The following is a 21,631-nucleotide window of genomic DNA, read 5'->3' as shown; positions in this document are numbered from 1 at the left end:
TTGGCGCCCGCGTCTGAAGCGAAAAAATGCAATACTGTATTGTGTACTGTCACCGGCGCGGGCACGAGTCAAATGGTGCAATATACACTTTGTGCAAGGCTCACCGACAGCGAAAGGCCGCAAAGCAGTTGGAACAATGCAAATTGCGATGCGCAAACATGATGCATATAGAGCGCTAAAAGGATGTTTCGCGATGGCCGCATCGAAATAGTGGTGTGCGGCCGAGAATCCCCGATATGTAGAAACCCATATGCCAGACTTGTATACGGAACATGCATTAGAAGGCGGAATGCCCTCGCTAGATGTGTACCATTCAGTAGGTACGTGAGACAATCCGTCATGAGACGGATATATTTCGGAAAATTTCTGTCCAGGTATATTTTGCATATATCAATCAAAATCACTTAGCCTAGCGTGATAACAAGTTTGTTGCCTGCTTCCTGCCTCTAATTTTCTACAAAGCGAGGGAGGCCAATAAGCTTGTGTTAAAAGATGAAGGCGCATGCAGCGCTAGTGAGAAAGGAGTGAGTAAGGGTTGGGATACGGTGGGTGGGGTAGGATTACAATGGTGTCTTAATCTAACTGGATGGCGAAAGTCGTGCAGGTTCGGGCAGGAAAAGAGGGGGGGGGGCGTGTGGACTGATTCAAGATAGATAGCGGGTAGGTGCACTTATGCTCGACACGTGGCTCGGCGATTCGTACGACGCGTCGGTCTACAGATTTGGAAATATGTTGTCGAGCAAACTTAAACGGCGTTACCGTTTAGAGATACTACTTTACAAAATAAGTGAATAACTTGACAGCAAGAACTTTCTTGATTTGCCGATTTTACAATCATTTTAGATGCGTGAAATAAGAAACGACGGTAATATATCTGTCGTTTATCATTTAGAGCCCCGAAACCATACTGGTAGCCTGTTTACAACCCTGCGCATCGTAGGCGTTTATGCATATTCAACCTAGACAGTTTTATCCTGCGATATATTTTGGACACTCCGCGACGCGACGAAGTACTATCGCAAATGGTGGGCAAAAGTATGTTACTTAAAACACCGCACTATTTGCGCAGCTCAGTTACAAAAAAAGTAACCTGGTGTCTAAATGGACAGGATCGCAGCTATAACGACGGTTTAAATGCGCCGCGATGTGGTATGAAATGGTTGGCAAATAATTGCGGCAAGAATTTAGCAAGTACATATTCACATGCAACGTAATGTTGGTGGCCTTGTTGTTGTTAACCGGGCAGTGATATGCTTATGGAAAAAGAGCGACATCGCGGTTGTCAAGAATCTGCCATACGTCAAGACGCAGCTTGATGCGTACCGTTTGTTTGTCGCTCGTTCCACGCACCTATTTGGACAGTCACGGGAGCAGGCGCATGCCTTCTTGCACAGATGATCGCGCTATATGCATGAACACCCCACACAGCTGGTACTCGTGGCGCTCTATACCTTCATCCTGGCGGCGCTGGTTGCTCGGCCACCACAAAAGGGCGTGATTGCCTCATCCTGGTCTACGCAGCATGTTGTTGGGCATCCTCTTTAAAATGCAATTCCTTTTGCCGCGGCCGCCGCCAACGTTTCACGAAAGTAAGGGAATACTGGATCGTTAGATTCGCACCTGCTTCATTTGCTTTAGAAACGCTTATCCTGTACGGTCATTCCATGCAGCGCTTTGTAATTTGGGTGACAAGAGCAGTTAAAAAAGGCATTATTCCAGTTACTGTTGGGGTATATGTAGGGCTGTCCAAACTAGAGCGGCCCCCCAACTCAATAAAATATTCAAGTCACTGCCTGCTTCTTCCGAATTATCATTAACGATCTTACCAAGGCAGTCAATAACGATTTCGTTCCTTTGAATTTTTTTGCGGACCGTCACCACTTCCATGAGTCGTATTTAAAATCTCTAACTGAAGAAGTGCCTCATCATCGTAGTACCATTGCGTCCTGAGATATGAGAACCGCGACGTCTGTATGCTTGTTCGGATCCACACTTTCGTAGGGCTGCGAGGCTTAATCCACGGCGATGGTTGCCCTGGTATGTGTTAGAGTAGTCCCCGGAACAGCCTTCTCCCCTACTAATTGCGCTTTCGCTTTGAGCCTCCTGATGAGTGGGTGTGCCTCCACCAGACACATATAACCGTTTTGCGGTCCGAATTGCAGACCGCTGTTGCTTTAACGAAATTAGGAGTGTAGATAGGGGTTTGCTCCTAGTATCGTCCGTGGTGGCAGCGGATGCCAGTGGCTAGTGTCGGCTCGCTTTTTGTATTTTGCGTCGTAGCTCTCGTTTCTCTTGCAGATTTTCAAGGGCGGCTGAAGGATAAACGGGCTTTCGCAAGATCTAGTTTACGACAAGCTTCTCGCCATCCGCGATTTGATGCTAGTCTTGTCACCGCGTCGTCTACTTCTTCCCTTCTAAAAAAGTGCACATGACGTATGTACTGCACATGGCGCTCTGCACGCGGCACCAACATCAAGGATTCAACTTTGGTGTGATCAGCGGCGAAACGCTATTTGTCAATTTAATCATCTTATTGCTATGTAGGCCAGCGCCTACGGCTAGTACACCCCACCGCACTAGCTACCGCAAAGCTGCTACACAGCAACTACATAGCTGGATACTTCCTTTCCCTGCCTCCGTGACCAAACAGAAGTCACCAGAGCTTTGCAGAGATAGTAGCGTTGTGTTGCGTGCTCGCTGCCGTTTATCCGCCCCTGAAGATCAGTAGAGGCACTACATCAGGTTTTATGCGGCACCACATATTGAGTATTCTTTGCCGAGATTCAGAGCGCCTGAACGCTAAAATAAAAGTGACATGTTTTATGAGCGTACTATTAAGTATGCTGAATAATCTGTATACAATAAGACCGTTGTTGTTGCTGCTGTTGTGTTTGTTTCCTGCTGACGAATTGCAAATTCACGATGCTTTGGTAGAACTTAGCCCTTCTGGTCCCGTATGCTGTAAAAACAGCAGAAACAGCTTTTGAGATTTTAATATGCAGTGACAATGTAGCAGGCTATATCTCCCGCAAACTTTCTTTTGTGTAGAGCGAAAAAATCACAAGTACAGTATTTGTCGCACATGTCCGTTTGGCTCAGTCCTGCCTTCGACGACAGTTATAGAATAGATAGAGGTTCTCAATCCAAAAGGTATGTTTCTTAATTGTCACACCCACGCCGTTATACCTTACAATTCCGTTCCTGCACGATGGCTAATTGCTGACGAAGAATATGATGATGATCAAGGTGAAAAATTGAAAGGAGATTCACGACGAAGGATGTGGAGGTTTTTTCGACTCGTGTTTTAGGCCACAACGAAAAATATCGCGCCGGAATTGCGGGATGTCAGAAAATTGTAGAAGTTATTGCAGATAAAGGATCGCGGATTTTCCACGAGTAGTTGAGCTATCTGTCGAAACTAGAATCAATTGCAAGGCTTGATGGTGCTGTTCCCATTTCTCGGGTACACAAGACTTCATCAATTCCTGGCACAGTTGGGGGAGATGTCACCAATTTTAGCGATGTTGGTGAACAAATCACCAATTCTAGTAACGCTGTGAAAGTCACCAGCTGTGGAGATGATGAGGAACTAGATATTGGTAAACAAGTCACCAATTACGAATGTGCTGTGAAGAAAAGCACCAACTTAGAGAGGGCTCGTGACTCTGTCACCGATCAACCTAGGTCTGTGGATGATTCTGAACAACTGATTGCCAAACTGAGCCCGACCAGCAACCCTGCAGGAAGACCCAAATAACCGAGAGCAAATAAGAAAGCCCAAGCTCGCACAGGGATTGAAGAAACCAAGGTATTTGTGGATCCGTTGACCACAGTGGGTGATTTAACACTTGCGACCCTTCTCGAATATATTCACATGAAAAGGCTGTGGCTATCAGCGATTAAATCGGTGTTTTCAGCCATCGCTTAATGCTCGAGGAGGCGATATATAAACGTCCAAAGGCACGCGTAAAAAAACCCGGAGAAGAGTTACAAACTGAAACCAACGTTCGGTATGTCATTCCTGAAGCACTGGTGGACAAATCTGCTTAAGCTGGTCAAAATACTGCGAATCGAGAGCTGGCTAGTAGCAACAGGACACCAGCGGCAGACGAAATTGCTGTGCACATTTTGGATGTCGGGATGTTTTCACTGCGGGACATTCATACCGGTGTTGGATATTCTGTCCAAAACGAGTCCAACTTTGTCCAAATTATCCAAAAACAAATTGCTGTTTTGGTGATAAATTACCATATTTATCCAAAACCTGTCCAAAACAGATGCGTTATTTTATTAATTACGGATCTAAATATTACATTTTTGCTAGTAAAAGTAAGGCTGTAACGGTTGGCGTGTAGTGCGTTCTCGAGCTAGGGCATTACTTCATTCAGGCATTTCCCAAATGCTGCACGAAGGGAAGGAGTACGTGATTAGGACAACGAACAAAGTGACTGGCACCATCTACTACAACTGCCGTCATTTCCGACAAGGCTGCCTTGCAAAGCTGATATCAAAAAGAGAACACGTACGCGCTCGCGGTGAGCACAACTGCGAGAATTTACTGCCGAAACAAGTCGTGGATGTGCGGTGTGAAATGCGTCAGCAGCTCCAGCGAGCGGCCCTAGAATCAGCGTCTGAAGCTCCATCAATGGTGTGGGAGCGTGTCCGCTCAGCATTGAACAACTTACACAAAGGAAGCACGCTGAACGCCATCCCGAAGCTGCAAGGTGTCAACATTGTCAAAAATACCCGCAAGGGTATGGGTTGCGATATGCTACACTCGCTCGACAAGACCGAGGCGCGCTGGCTCAGCGACTCGGACAAACGCTCCTTTGTGAGGTTTAACACTGGGTTCTCTGTCAAGAATAAGGAGCGCCGTATCGTAGGATTTGGGCACCCAGATCTAGTCCTCTTGCTACGAAACCCAGCTATTCCGGTCTTCATCGACGGTACCTTTAAAATGGTGCCGAAACCGTTCGTACAATGCCTTATTGTAATGCTGTTGGACGCTACGGTTAGCTTGTACGTTCCGGCGATGTACGTACTCCTTCAAGGACGAGACAGCGACACCTATCTGGACGCATTGACGATGATTATCATTGCGACGGACCGCCGACTAGAACCCGCCAGCGTGACGTGCGACTTTGAGCTCGCGCTGATCAACGCTGTAGTCGACCAGTTCCCGAAAGTGCATATTGTGGGGTGTTTCATTGGAAACAAGCACTGCGCCGTCACATGCTGGATCAGGGCCTAACAAGGGATCAGGTGAAGGATGCAATGACCCCCGGCAAACTCGACATTTTGACCATCATTCCTGCAGATGAAATCGAAGACAAGGTGCGTATATTTTTATTTTCTTATCGTTTAAATTTTTTTTTGTCATGACTTTTTGACACTTCAATTCTGACGTTATGATCTTGTATGACGGTGTAATTTATTTTAACCAGGGGATCCGGTATGTGCGAAGTCTGATTAACGAAGAGGGCTCCAAGGGCAAGTGGGATCGGTTTTGGCGATATTTTCGCAAGACGTGGATGGGCCGGTTTGATTCCAGCTTGTGGAACGTCAATAGCATGATGGTTGGTGGGATTGACATCACAAACAGGACCAATAACCCGCTCGAAAAGTACAACCGCGACTTCGGCGAGAAATTTGGGCGTGGAGCTCATCCAAGCTTACTGGCGTTCATGGAGACAGCTAAAGCCGAGGCACTAGGTTACGTGAGCCGCATCCATGACATCAAGCTGGGAATTCAAACAGCGCCTCGCCACGCTGAAGCTGTCGTCACTCAAGTCCCAGACGACTACATGAACTTCATGTAAGCAGTTTGAACAGCTTTTGGACAGTTCGGATAGCTTTTGGAAAGTTTGGATAGCATTTGGACAGTTTGGATAGGTTTTGGACAGTTTGGATAGGTTTTGGACAGTTTGGACAGTCCTGGAAAAATATACAAAACAATCTTTTAGATTATTACATCCGTCATTTATCAATTGGACAATTTGGACAGTGTTGGACTCGTTTTGGACAGAATATCTCCTTCCTTCATACCATGAAGCAGTGGCATTGTCTCTCGAAGTTAATCGAAAGCACGCGGAGTCTAATCAAGTGGGTTCAATCGCAACCAGAAAGCGATGTGCAACGTGATATCATGTCTAAGGTGCCCCAGATGAACAGTGTACTCTGAATTTAAACCTTGGATTGGTGAAACTATTATTCAATTCGAAGAATTGATTAAAATCGCGGGCACACGCTGGTTATCAGACGGATGCATTTTCGCTGCAGCATTTCATACGGCCCACCAAGCACAGACAGCTGGGCAAAACAGAGGAGGTGTCGCTGATATTTTTGTAGTGGACCCTGTCTATTTGGGGTTCAAAGTGGAAGCCGACAGAAAGAGAATGATCGACACTAAGGAACAAATTCTGAGCAAAGGTGCAGAAGGACGCGTGGGTTTTCCCCCCGTAAGCATCCAGGTAGACGTGGGCATTGATGTGGCGGTATTGTTGACTTTCGAAGCTGCTCAATCTGGATCTAGGACCCGAAACAAATGCTTGACTACATTGATGAAGTGGAAGATACCATGAAAAGTTCCGTGGTCCCTCTGATCGATCTGGCATTTCTTTTGACCTCCAAGTACTATTCTGCTTGGCTACAGACGGACGGGTATAATTGCGGTGCTCTCATCGTAAACTGGTTTGAAACGTACTTGAAAGTGGCGATGCACACGGAACCCGAGCCGAATTTGAGCACCACAGCATATATCGGAAGACGATCTGGACAAATGCAGATACCCAATGTTTGAAACAGTATGGCTTGACATTTTCGAGAGCTAAGCAAAAAGCAAGTAAACTTTTGGTTTGGTAAGTCTATACCTTATGGAGCTTTGCACATTTCCCTGCCAAATACAAAGAGATTTTTTTAAACCAATTCATACCGATATATATTCCGATATTTTGGTAATGAGCAATCGGAATTTACGGGGTAAATTGCTTTTTTTACCTGATAGATGGTGAACGTAAGAAGAGCCTAATTTTTTGCGAAGTGAAAACGTACAATATAGACAAGGCAAATTGCGCACTCAAAAAAACTATTTTTAGTGAAAAATCATTTTTTGGCAAGTGCATAAAATTCTTCGAGGCTAAGGCTAGCCCTCTTCATGCTCTTTGTGTCCACCATAGATACAACAACAACAGCAACAACTACCTTTGCAAAACAAAAAGTACTGTGTACTCTGATATAAATTGATTATTTAGTTACGTTGCGAGTCGCAACTTGTGACGAAGACTACAGTAGAATATTTAAAAGTACGCAAGAGTTGAATCCGCTATTGCAGCAAACACTTCACTATCCATAAATAATAGTGCGCTATAAACTGCTATGAATGCTTAAAATGTAATTAAGCATTCCATTTACTTTTTGCACTTAGTGCTTTTGCTGAAGAAGCCTAAAGCCTCAACCCGACCATATTAATGTTAACCCTCCTCGCAACACCACTGTGAGCTTTCTTTTCAGTTTGCGCCAACCACATCATACTGCGTACGCTGTCGACGGCATGATTGGCTAACCAATCAGCCAGCTTGTTATGCTTACGGTAGTGATGCCTCCAACCGCTAATTTCGCACAGATCCGCTGTTGTCTCATCACTCAATACCAATAAAGAAGCCATGTCGGTTTCGGTGGAGTCTGTTTGAGCATTCTTTCCAGCATACCGGTACTGGCACCAATGACGTATAGTCCTGCGTACCTGCTGTCACTAGAAATAGATGAAGACGTATGATTACAGCCACAGTGCTGGTCGCATCAGTTCTTCCCAGTGAGATAGTTGAGCCGTCCGCCAGCTTGGGCCAATTTCGACAATGACACTTCAATTCCTTACCGCTCGTCATTTAACCGACATGTTCAGCATGCCTGTTCCGTGCATCGATGCACTTTCTATCTCCAGATTGAAGTCTAAGTCACCGCAAACGGCTACTTTGTCGAGCAACTGCCATGTGTCACTTTCCTTCTCCATCCCCAGTTAGCTTTATTTGTTTAATTTTAGAAGAAGCTTTCACTCAACTTGTTCTCCCACGACTGGGCATGCCTTTCCTTATTGTGTCGCAGTCTACCCTTCCCCCATTGGTGATGTCACGCCGCCCGCCAGTTGCAATAAGACTCTCTCCAACACGATCTTGCGCTACCGGGCTACACCGACGGACAGATTGCAACTTTCACTTTCCCGCTGGTACAAGCGCGGTCAGATGACCACAACCTTTTATTTACATTTACGAATTACCGAGAAGTTTTGGCAAAGTTAGGGAGGCAACTATATTTAGCACTAAAATTTGGTTTTAAGTACTTTGTAAAATGGACTCGTGACGGTGGCAGCTTAAATGAACTCCCAAGCTGTTATGGCACGCTTTGTCGTAGCTAGGCCTTTTTCCTTAGCAGTCGCTACTGTAGCATTCTCGAACAGCCACAGAGCCTTGAGCTTTGCTTTCGAAAGCCCCATGATTTCAATACATGACAGCCTCGCGCTGACTTAAACCCTGTGTTTATATAAGACATGCCGTTTCTTCTTCATTGTATAATAAATCCGACGCTGCCTAGACTCTGAGTACACTTCATCAAAACTGTCTTCAAACACCATGATTTCTGTTGGCGACGGGGGTTCAGGTGGGGGCTCCGACCTGATGATCCGACTCGGATTCGGGGTGTGCTCAGCCACCGCCTCCATTTTACTAACTGACTGGTGCAGAATAACCACTGCCTTTAAGCTGTGCAAGGTGGCGTTTTAACTGATTTGATTGGCTAATTAGGTGGATTTGCAAGTGGCGGCTATGTGCCGCGCCCGTTTCACGTTGCCTTTTTTGTGGCAGTTGCATTCTGTCCGTCGGTGTACGAGTCACTGCAGATGTAATTTGTGATAAAAAAAATTCGGGTCGTATACGGGCCGGGTCAGTGATGACCCACCATGGCAAACGTAGTTTCCCGTAGGCCACTCGTGCGTTGGATCTCGTCTGCGGACTTAGCGACGGGGCTGTGGGGGGGGGGGGTATCTCGCTTCGCTCGGCGCCGCTTACTTAACTGATGCTTAAACACTTAGCTGTTGAATGCGCGAATCTTCGGCCTAACCGAGAACCCGACCTGCACGCGAACCGAAGAAATTCTACGGAGTTTGTGCTGTACTAGACGGGATCTACTCTCTCCAGCACAAGCTTGTGTTGTACAAGGGGGCTGGTAATGAAGACGTAGATCTTGCCGGCTTAGGTGCGGGCGTCGTGCTGCTCAAAGCCACAACAACGGTCAGCACCAGCTCACTCGGCGCTGACTGCAATTCCGGTGTGCAAAGGGCCTCTAGCTTAAACGTCAGGGCCGAGGGTGGCCGGAACAGCGCATGCAGTGACATCTTGTGCCAATGTCACTGATCAGATGCTCCAAAGGTCTTAGTCGATGACGCGGCAGATGTTGCTCCACCTAAACCGTCGAATGATAGCCAGCTACACTGCCTGACAAATACCATCAGACCCTTTACACGTGTATTACATCGTTGGCTTAGCACATTAGTTTACCATTGAAGCTCAAACTGTTGCCAAGCGTACTCTTAAAGTAGTCGACTCCATCTATTCTTTTAACAGCCCTTCTGGGGCTGACGTGGAGGGGGTCATTGCTAATACCAGGCTTGGGTGCTCAGCACTACTTACGGTCATCTCTCCGTAGCTGGTCAGACGTCTTGTTGCTGACGTCTCAAGTACATGATATGACGACACGGAAGCAGCAATGAGCGGTGGAAAAAAAAACGCTGCAGCTGCACTGGCCTTCATCCACACTGGCAGCATACTTTTATCCGACTTCTCGCGTGCCAGACTTACAAATGAGGATATTTCTTGATCTGATGATACATGGTACGTTAACTGCTGACTAAGGTTATACTCTACCTCCACCAAATTACATGCATGACGCATAGCCAGCTTTGCCAAAATGCTAAATTTCATCATCGTATTGATAGTTGTACCGGCAGACGATACGGCGTACCTTCACCCACTATCCATCTTCCGCAGACTGCTGCAGGAGCTATAGATGGTCAATACATTCGTCCATTGCCATGTGCCGATTTAAAATGTCTTTGGCGGCACCCCAACCTGGTTTTTAGGCGATTGTTCGTATTGTTGTCGAGATGAGGAATCTCGCCACGTTTGAACATGCACCATAAATCCTTGCAATTCAACCAACTCACTTCGAAGTAGTGCATCAACGCAGGCCTCTTTCCACACAACTGCCTCAACGCGGCGAGGTAATGATGAAAAGACTCTTTTGAGCCCGCACGAACCATCAGCGTAACCAGATTTTTTACGTGAGCTCTCTCAAAGTTTGTGAATCCATAGTTCTTCTTACTTATATCTCGTTTCAAGTAATCAATGACGTGAAAATGGCACAAAATGACAACAGCGTCTGGAAACTCATCTTTCAACAGCGCCTGTTCAGTGAAGTCTTTGTCGATAATAATCACTCTGACATTTCTCCAAGCAGGGTTTCTCTCTTTGAATGCAGACACAGCACACTCCATATTCGATCTACTCTCTCCATCAACAAGAGCATGTTGGGCAAAGGCACCACATCCAAATTCATTCGTGACCATGAAGCTTAAGAAGCGATTTCTATGAGCACACAAAACGCCAAGGGTTGGTGATTAGTTCACCAATTCAAGATATGTTGGAGAGCCGTACACCAGTTATTCGTACCGATTGAGGTTAGTACCGTACGTTGCATCGATACAGACGGCTTCAGGAAATTTGCGAGTCATGCGCCTCTTTGAAACGTGATACATGACGTCAGACTGGTATGTTTATCCCTGAAGACGCTGACAGCATTTCCGGTACCCTCGCTGAAATCTCTGAGAAGCTGCGAGACGCGCACATTATCATCGTCCGACGTGTACGTTTCTCTCCTCATCTTGGCGATAAGGTTCTCCGCATCTTTAGGTATTATTGGCTTCCCCGAAACTTCCTTGAGTTACCTTAGAATTTTTTATTTTTCGACACGCCTACGTGTAATTGCAAAGGTTAAGACACATAAGAAATGCTACAAATTGCATCGAAATGATTACCTTGAATGAGTGTTTTTACAACGCTCTTCGTGCCGGGGGAGTGAGCTTGACGCGCTTCGGAGTTCGAATAGTATACGTCCGAACCAACGACGTGATTATGTCCAGCGTAGTGCGTCGAGACTCGAATCTTGAACAGTCCATCCCTCCCCTTACTAAATTTGTGCTCAGCTTTGCTGGACACTTGATCGAGCGGTTGATGTGGTTTGTACGTATTCCTTTACCCCTTGGCTTGAAATACCAGCCATGCGTGCAAATGAAGTACATTGCGTAATTGCCAAGTGCTTCGTCCCATAACTCTGCCGTAGACCCACTCAGCGCAGCTTGTTTGGACCGAGATTTGTTCCGCTCCTTGACGGAAATCGTGGAGCCGATTTTGTGGAGTTGGTGTGTGTCCCTCTGATAGCTGTTAAAAGCAAAAGCTTATGTTAGGAATCCCTGTAAACTACAGTTTTAGCAATATTAAGTATAAGCATACCTGTTAAACGCTTCTTGAAAGCTCTCTCTCTAGGCCCTGGAAGGGGGGGAACGCCTGCACAGGCTCCTCAGCCTCTTCATTGAGTTTGTCGCCGTGTTTTCTCTTCTTCGGTGTCACGACAGACATCGTGCGCGTACCAACGGGTTGTCTGCCTGTAACGGCTTGCCTTTCGAGGGGACTCGAGCGAATGGAGCCAGCCGCTCAAAAATACCAAAATTTGATTTTCAAAAATCGAATATCAGTATCACAAGATACTTTTTTATGCTCACAATAGTTGGTGAGCGTAGGCACTTCCTAAAAATTAGCCGATTAATTTATTAATTTAAAATTTTCAGCCTGGAACGCTTTTAAACCAATAGAAATGTTCATTGCAGCTTAACCCTTTTAAAGCGGGGTTTTAATCTGTATTATACAGAATAAAGATTTATCTTGATTAAAATATTGACAGAAGAATGCAATAACTTATATGGTGGTAGCTGTCTCGCGAATCGTGAGGTGGACATTGCGAAAAAGTGCAAAGACATCGTTTCTACGGACAAAAACTTCACAATGTATCCACCATACGCTATTATCTGAGGTTTTGATTGGCTGCTGCAGAAAAAAAGAACTTAATGTCTTCCGTAAGGTATTTCCCCTCCAAAACGATAAGTGAGATTAGCGGCTTCGCATGGCCGTCCGAGCTTCATCGCTACGCGGCAGAAGTTCGCTCACCAATTTTTCGGCCAGTTCTAGACTAGCAAGAGTAGAAGAAGTACTAGGCCTGAACTGGCCGAAACGTTTGGCGAGCGAACAGTCTATTGGTTTGACTACTAGCTAGCTCACTACTGTCTTCTTTCTCTTCGTCAGCGCGCTTACGCTTGCGAAAGCGTATGCGCTTCTTCAGGTGTGCTTGAATCGCAGCTCCGTTTCGTCAGACCTGGTGCCAAATCTGGCTGCACGTGAGTGTGTTGCCGCTATCCTCTCTCCGAACGCGATTACATAGAGGTACGCGGCCGTCGTGGGATTGAGTGCACTGGGGGCAGAAGTAGCTGCTTTCAAAGCTTTTCGTTTGGGGCGTCGCCAGTGCCGAGCATACCTTGTAAAGGTTGTGACGACGTTTGATCTTGCCATTTCCATCATACATGTCGTTCGTATTCTGCAGGGCGTGTGGCTGCGCTCGAATTGGCTCCGTAATGAAGTCCTCTGCGTTGGTGTTTGCACGCAATGTGGCTTCTGTTGCTGCTAAAAGCTCCGTTTGCTGTCTTCGCATGTATTCTGCGTGCGTCGGTACGCGTTCTCCCTTTTTCTTCAAGATGAGTTTGTGCAGGATGAACCCATTGGCAATCGCCATGTCAACAACCCCCAAGCATAACTAGCGGTAATATTTTTTGAAAGCCACACATCGCTGTATCGAATATCGCCTGTAAGCCTGGATAGGTTTTACTCGCCGTATTTTCTCTTCAATCTCTTGGACAGAGTCAACCTTCTTTTAGGGATCCTTTACTTGTGCTTAAAACTGCTTCTCTCGATGCTGACGTGCGACAAGCGGGATGCAAGCCTCGTGATACAGATTCGTCTCTTCTGAATCTCAAACCAGAGCTTCTTGGGAAAAAAGTAGAAAAGCATTCCTAATGCGGACTCCGCAAATGCTGCTGCAGATCTAGTTGGCCCCCAGATTCCGTCGTACAGCTGCGCGGCTTCAAGAATCAAATCACCTGTTTTTAATATAATACAGAGTTAGAAAAGAATCAAAAGCGTTATTCTGTAGACGACCGACTTACCACAATGTAGCTGGTCATAAATGTACCCCCCAGAAGTTCCCAAGCGCCGCATGTCTTCGTCGGCTTGCACAAATAGCTCACTGTCCTCCTCACAGTCGCTGTCAGACTCTTTTTCGCTTTCGTAGTCCTCTCGTGGCGACACGGGTACATCCAGCTCATCATCAAAGACACAACCATACTGTCGTTGTCGTCTTCAGCTTCATTGCACAGATTCACATCATCTACCGCGACTGACCCGAACAGCTTCTCCCCACGTAGCGCATCCATGAAATTCTCTCCATCAAACTCATCAATCCCGTTGAAATCGTTGCTTTCACTCTTCGACCCGTCGGCACGCTCATGACCCGAGCGTGCATCGTATTCCGGATCCTCCATACTAGTAGTGGTGCTCCCACCTTCTTGTTCTGTATCTTGCTGAATTGCTTGACCTGCTTGAGTCGACGGTGAAGAAGCATAAGTACGCGGAGGGGGACTCGAAGGAGGAGTTGGAGGAGTAGGCGTCACCTCCAAAGTTGGTGCCGCTTCACCTTCCGCTGGCAGCACTTCTTCAACCGGCGCACGACGGCGGGCCAGCTCATACGCCGCATTATTTCCATGGGGATCCTTGCTGGGAGTGATGGCAAAGGTGAGAGCTCCAGCAACCCCTGACGACGTCCAAATGTCATGAGTTCTTGTTCGCCTGCACATACCTTTCAGTACTGTGAGTATATATACCGAGCTGTCTGCAGAACGCAATAACGAAGTATTCAGCTCCGCGCTTCTCTGCTTCCAAGCGGCCAGTCACACTGGGCATCACGTACGTGAAGTCCGCACTCAGTCCCTTAGGCTTCCTCGCTTTACATCCTGCCTTGGATAGCTGGCGCCATAACTGCTTGAACGGTTTCTCGTTGGGAGCGTTCATTCTCGAATTTATCTGAAACCTGTGGCTACCAACAACTGCAGAAAATAGCAAGAAACTGCTTTTTCAAAACCTCCAGTCATCTTATACTGTCTTTTCTATCCGACTCGAATTATCCCCGGCTATCTCCCCTTCGAAGATCCTTCACGATAACTACCCATCTCTACCCTTTACAAATACAAATATGCGAGGAATCAGGACGATTTCAAGTTTGCTGGAAATTATGTCCTATCATAATTCTTATTCTGTATTCTGTAGAATACAGAATAGCGCTGTAAAGGGGTTAAGAGAAAGGGCACGATGCACTAAAATCGATCTACAAAGGTTATTGGGATGCCGGAATAGAGCTGCTGAAACCCGATTCTTACGTGGTTGACAAGCTGCTAAGCTCAAGGCATCTGCAGAGTAACTCTGCACGTGGAGCTGTCGTGCATTCGTCACCTATCAAAGCTCAGTACCCAGTTTACCCACGCGCGTGCATGATATGAGACATACACGATCGTTGAGCGCCCACCTCAGCCGCGCTGAGTCAGCGAACTATTTGATACGTGCATTCATTTTTTTTCTTGCTTCCAACAACCCCAGTCGATTCACACGTCCAAGTTCATCAAACATGCCGCTGCTGACAAAGATGATGGAATCTACAGAGAAGTTCGAAGACAAAGCCATTGAGTTCGCTCAAGAGCAAGTCGCCAGACGTGAAGAGGAGGAAGACCAACTGGGATACGTCCCAAGACACAAGTCTATTATGAAGAAAGCTGTGGAAGCTGCAGAGGACTTCATCGCCGAGCGAGGATCACCTCGATCTAGGTCCAGATCCAGTTCAAGCTCGAGTTCCAGTTCTAGTTCGGACGAGGACTGTGAGAGGTACACTCGCTCAAGCGAAGAGCCAGGAAGCTACTCGACTGTGGTTGTTGCGACAACCACGAGTGTTGTTAACCCTGGCGTCAGCGACTACAACACTCCAAGCTATCCCACCGCAAACTACGAGAGTAGGGATGATCACTATACTGAGAGCTCTCGCGACGGCTCTACAGTTTATGAACGGCGCACTGTTGAGGTATCCTCCTACCCGCAAAACTCGTTTGTGGCCTCCAACTCGTATGAATCAACTGGTAACACCCACTCGAACTACTCGCAAGTGAGAGAGGAGGCTGATAGCTACACTACCAGCTCTGTGTATCGCCCACCTTACGATCAGAATGAGGTTACCAATACCTGCTACGAGAGGACCGAGATCGACAACAACGCGGGTGTGTCTTCGTCCTACTCATCTCGTGTCGAAAAGGACATCAGCTACCCCGGCCGGTCGGGTACGGGTCTGACCAGTCGAAATAACAGCTCAAGTTATCACGAGGAAGACATCAGCTACTACAGTCGAACGGGTACAGGTCTCGACTACGACTCGGTTCGCGACAACAGCTCGAGCTATCGCGAGGAAGACGTGCATTACTGCAGTAGAAATGATACGAGTCTTGGCTTTGAATCGAGCCGAGAGAACGCCTATCGCAAGGAGGATACTAGCTACTCTAGTCGAACGGATACGGGCGTCGGCTTTGGTGCGAGCCGGTTGAGCTACCACGAGGAATACGTCAGCTACTCCAGTAGAGCGGACACGAGACTCGACTTTGAATCGAGCCGAGAGAATCGATCGACGTATCGCGAGGAAGACAATGTCAGCTACGAAGCATTTAGCAAAATGTCCTTGGAAAGCTCATCTCGGTTTGAAGGAAGGGCTGATGACATTTCGCGTGGCGATCGACGTGTGTACGACCGCTTCCGCGAGAACGACACATACGAATCGTCTCGGGTTGATGACGCTGCCTTCGCAGCAATGCGTAACTATCCTAACGAGAACAGAGAAAGCGACAGCTACAGCTACAGCTCGTCACGAGAGTATTCGAGTCGATCCCGTGATGAAGATGCTGATTACTATGGCAGGAGCTACCCAGCTATTGGGTCAAGCACATACTCGCGTCGAGTGGTCACTTCATCGCGGACGCAAAACTACTGATTAGCGTAAAATTCACGGTAATTTTTGCATTCGTAATTGAATTTCAAAAATCTGGAAATACAGTTTGTGCATTTTGTGCCATCCACCAGAAAATTCACCCACGATGTCCTGGCCTTGACGCATGAGACAAAAATGGATTTGCTTGCCATTTCACTTTTTGCCACGTACCGGTAGGATCTCAAACTCATTGCGATGGACTTCTTCAATAAGGCAAAGGAGGCGGCCGAGAAGCTGACAGGGGGCGGCGACTCGACTAAAAAGGATGATAAGAAAGAGAGCGAGTCCATCTTCACGAAGGCCATTGAAGCGGTAGACAAGTACCACGTGAAGGACAAGGCGGTCGAGTACGCGCAGAAGCAGGTGGCCAAGAGGGAGGAGGAGAAACTCCAACCTGGCTACGTCGAGAAGAAGGACAAGTCCATCGTCGATAAGGCCAAGGAGGCAGCTGAGGATTTCCTTGCGAAACAAGGCGACAAACCGACCGAAACTCCGGCTAGCAAGCCTGTTAAGTCGAGATCTCGATCGAGCTCCAGCAGCTCCAGCTCTAGCTCGGACAGCGAGAAGGAACGACCCAAAAGCCCACAAAACAAGCCAGTCGTTGAGCACCAAGCTATTCCACCCATTTATCCGTCAAATACTGGGGTGAATATTGAGGCGTCCTTGGGTAGAATGAACCTTGACAGAGACACGTGTGACTACGAGCGCTACCCCAGCAGCTCAGGCAAGTATGAGACTTATCAGGAGTATTGGAGTCGACGCAGCGCTGTCGATAACACCCAAACGCAACCAAGTTACTCCAATGACTCGTCCTATAGCCGCCAGCAAGCGGAATCTTCGCCGTATTACCCTTCTGGAGCCGAGAACAGCAGTTCGTATTACCAGGATGACAGAGAAGCACAAAGCTACTCACGTCGTCCAGGTGGAGACAGCGACAGGAACTATTCAGGTGGAAATTACTCCACCAGACAGTATCAAAGCTCTGAAGAGTATTATCGTTCTCCGGACGATCGAAACTACCTCAGCGGCTCCGAGTCGGGGCGTTATCAGAGTTCAGAAGGGTATATTGGCCGATCGGGAGGAGAGGGTAGGAACTACCCGAGCTACACAAGTGGAACAACCAGCAGTAGCGGGTATTCCCATGAGACCAGCTCGAGGCCGTATGGACACTACGCTTCGAATGGCCACGTATAAAGCCCTCTACGTATTAATACAAGGAAGAGCAAAAACCATTGTGTTTCGAATACAAATGAATCGTGTTTTGTTTTTCGTTGAAACACAGTGTACACCGCTTTTTGCATCACGGCGGTAGGAAGCAAAAATGACAAAACTTGATCCGTACCCAAGTGGTACAAGAAAAAAGGCACACTGGCTTTTTTAAAGGAAGTGTCTATGTTCATAAGTACGATTGCTACGAAAACGGCCAGGGTTTGGTTACCGGGATATCGGGGTAAGGGTATCTCATTTTGAGATTTTAGAGATTTTGCTGGACACTCAGTTTCACCCCCCCCCCTCTTTACACTTCCCGCACCAGCACTCACAAGCAAGCGATGCCGTCACGGAAGACAATGAAGCGTGTCAGCGGCGAAGCCAGCCAAAATTAGAGAGGGGGGCCATAGCGAGTAGGGTTAAGTCTTTCCACGATTATATCCACACTTCCGTATTGAAGCACGATGCCGCCCAAAAGACAGAAACTGCAAGCAATAACAAACTTCTTCGCCAAGCAACCTCGGCCGTCCCCGCATGAAGTACAAGAGCGCACTAATAATCCGATACAAACTTCATATCTAGCAGAGCCTACTACTCCACCTATTTCACGTAGTGCGGACTTAGAATCGTCATCTGCAGCTCAATGGTGCCGCGAAAATGGCATCGCTGAAGACCCACTTGACTGCCGTGTTCACGACTTTGTCCGTTGCGATCCTGTGGACCGTTCTCCTAATATTTTTTCTATTGGACAGCTGCAAGAGGATCCGAAGCTACGTCGTGGAGTCGTTTTTGCATATTCTAAGATGAATTTATTTCGACCCCGCCTAACGTGCTATCCGAGCCGCTCCTATGGCAAGCGTTCGAGATCATTTTAGCCTAAATGGTTCGAAAAATATAAGTGGTTGGAGTATTCTGAAAAAGCAGACGCAGTGTATTGTAGATGGTGTTACTTAAGCCGAGAAGCAATGACAGCAAAGGACACATCTTTGTTGGCGCGTCCAGCTCTGGGCTTTCACAACTGGAAAAAAGCCACGACGAAAGACGGTTTTGTCGCCCACGTTGGTCAGTCCTGTTCTAGACATCATAATGCTGAAGCTGCATTTTACGAAGTCCTGAGGGGAAGTTGTGATATTACGATAGCTCTGGAAAGAACCAATGCAAGCCAGCGAGAACAAAATAGGAAAAGACTTCGTCAGATTTTAGACGTGTGTTTATTTCTCGCGCGACAAGGTATTGCTTTCAGAGGCAACGACGAGAAGGTAAGTGTTATTAGTATTATCGTTTAAACGGAGTCCTAATTGACAGTATTTGATTCTTCAACAGGATGCGTCCTGCAATAGGGGTAATTTTCTTGAAATGCTGTCTTTTTTGGCTCAGAGAATGCCAGATTTCGCGGATTTGATAAACTCTGCCGCCGCAAATGCCAAGTACACATCTCCTACAGTACAACGGGAGCTTATTCATTGCGCGGCGGATGTAGTTCGTGAACATATCGTGGACAATGAACTTGGACAAGGGTATTTTTCGCCCTAGTTGATAAAGCAACATGTGAAGGTGGAAAAGAAAACATGGCTATTGTAGTCCGGTTTTTATCCAGGCATACTGGTGAAATTCGAGAACGGCTTCTGGGTTCGGTTCACTCCGCGATACCTCTTCTGGGTCACTTAAATCTGCGTTGATAAATCATATCACAATTTGGGGAATAAATATTTATCGGGGCCGTGGCCAAGGATACGATGGGGCCTTAAACATGTCCGGTGGATATAATGGGCTACCAAACTTGATCCGAGATACTTGCCCGTACGCTTACTACGTTCACTGCTTCGCTCACCGCCTTAATCTTGCAGTAGTGACTGTATCAAAACAGACTGTCTCTGTGACGGAATGCTTCAACATCGTTCAGTCTATTCACGCTACTTGTAGTGCATCATACAAGAGAAGAGACAGTTTGTATGGCTACGCGCAAGACGAACTACAACAACTAATCAGCAGTGGTTATCTGGAAACCGGTCGATGTAAACACCAGCCTCTTGCAACTCAGGCTTTAGTGCCACGCGCTGGAATTGTCGTGTGTCAGGCAATCAGCTTCCGTGAGTTTGCAATCAATGACAGTCGCTTTGAGAACACCAAGTCGTCAATCAGCTTAGTGTCACAATGTTTGCTTCAGATGCACATACAATATTTCCTACGCTGCATCGAGCAATTCAACTAGTCTGTACGCTACCAGTGTCAACGGCGAGCGCTGAGCGCTCATTTTCAGTAATGAAACGCGTTAAAACTCGTCTAAGGACGAAGATCGGCGACGAATGGCTATCCGATCTACTTCTGAGCACAGAAAATGACCTCACAATCAGTATCAGCCGCGATGAGGTACTAGATCGATTCAGTAGTGTATCAGAACGGCGAATTTTTCTTTAAGTACTAGTTAAAGGGTGTTAATCTACTGAAATCCCACAACAAAAGTTTATACTTTCAGTATTTTTTTTATCACATTCAAATTGTACTGGTTGTTACTGTTAATTAAGGTAAAAATACTCCTTTTAAAGCGTATTAGAAAAAATAGAAAATTGTAATATAAAAAAAGTTTTTACTGGCAAAGTTTGTTATGTAAATTTAAAATATATCCCAGCTTTCACCGTCAGCTCGCAGCGCAAATGATTAGGAAGCGACCCTCCATAGGAACACAAACAATGGGCGATCGGGTATGAGTCAAGTTGCGTGTATTATTAGAGATTAGCAGTAATATACATTAAGCACAAAACAACCATACCGTAGGGAGGTCAGAACGCGAGTAGGTCATAAAGATAGAGTGGCAAGTACTTACTTTTTGATTATCCGGCGGGGAATTAACCTATATGGGCGACAGTCCCTCATAGAATGAGCATGCGCTGCATTCCCCCTCAATTGACCTCCGTCGTAGCGTGTGCGGAAGCACTGCTCAGGAGGCCGTCAACCGGATAATGAACACTCTTGGGTGGAGAACTCAAGGCCCCGTCCCGTGAGGAAAAATTCTCCATCAGAATAATAAAGACCTCGTCCCAGAATAAGATTACCCTGGTCGCATTATTTGCTCTGTTTAAGATCGACTATTAGGCGGAGAATTTGAGTGAAACGGACAATAGAAAGTTGCTATACATCAACTTCCCCGCAATTTTTTTTTAAATCTGGGGATTTTTCAGGGGGGGGGGGGGCTCGCTGGGCCAACTGAAGGAACATTTACGCCAAGACCACGGGGTGTCATCTGTTTGCGCATACATTCGTTTGCGCAATTGAGCAGAGGCTCCCACAGTACAAGACGGTGGTCGAGCAGGGGCTCCCACAACACGAGATGATGGTCGAGCAGGGTATATCGGCACGCACGGGTGGGCATTCAAGCCCAGGGGGAAAGAAGCGAGAACCAACCACAACATCTGTTCTATCGACTGCCCTGCAAAGCTGAATGCCGCTCTTATCAAGGAAGGAAACGATAATTACAAAGTTCGGGTCACCAAGCACGTGGCCACCCACAACCACGACGTCGGTCAAGACGTCTACTATACCTACGCAGAAGCCCGAACATTTACTTCGCCAGGCACGCTACGTGTCGTCAGAACGATGATGCAAGGTAATGAGTCTCTATATCCTAGTTAGCTATAATTGTTCCTAACCGTTTTCAATTGTCTTGGGTGGCTCTAAGAAGAAGATACTGCGCTATTTCAAGGAGGTCTCGGGAAAGGTTGTTCTACCAAGGATGTCAAGATTCTCATTGCTAAAATGCGTAAGGAGACCTACACTTCTGGGGACGACAACGTGCGCGTGGCTCAAGTGCTTAAAGGCTCTAGCGAGGGTCGTGACAACGCTGTCAGCGTCTTCCGTGATAAGCTACGGGGCTTACATCGTGCGTTACATTCCAGACGGCCCACATGCGACGGATGGTGCGTAAGCTTCCGGACGCTGAATGCATCGATGCGACCTACGTGACCAACATCAATCGATACGTCGTATGAGCGGGTTTTGTATTTACCAATACATTGGTGTCGGGGTCACCAACACATCGGTGTCGTAGAAGTACTTGTGAATAATGATATGCCGCCATCCTACACGGACTCCAGTATTGTTGGAGAACTCGCAAGCTCGGAGGACATTGGTAACTACGTTGGTAACAGTGTCACCAATTTGTGTGATACTGGTGATGATATTGGTGGTGATATTGGTG

The 21,631-nt window shown here is 46.9% G+C and overlaps 1 protein-coding gene across 1 annotated transcript; it reads left to right on the top strand.

The window, feature by feature from the left end:
- Positions 1-14,829: 14,829 nt before the first annotated feature.
- Positions 14,830-17,477, top strand: PITG_06184 (uncharacterized protein; the record flags this gene model as incomplete). Its single annotated transcript, XM_002998309.1, has 4 exons — positions 14,830-15,775; positions 15,947-16,026; positions 16,158-16,247; positions 16,405-17,477. 4 exons carry the CDS (start codon positions 14,830-14,832, stop codon positions 17,419-17,421), a joined length of 2,133 nt encoding a protein of 710 aa, XP_002998355.1.
- Positions 17,478-21,631: the final 4,154 nt, after the last annotated feature.

The sequence above is a fragment of the Phytophthora infestans genome, genomic scaffold (assembly GCF_000142945.1).
Source record: "Phytophthora infestans T30-4 supercont1.8 genomic scaffold, whole genome shotgun sequence".
NCBI classification, from domain to species: domain Eukaryota; phylum Oomycota; class Peronosporomycetes; order Peronosporales; family Peronosporaceae; genus Phytophthora; species Phytophthora infestans.
Note: the sequence above shows the minus strand (reverse complement) of the source record. Positions and strands in the feature narration are given on the sequence as shown.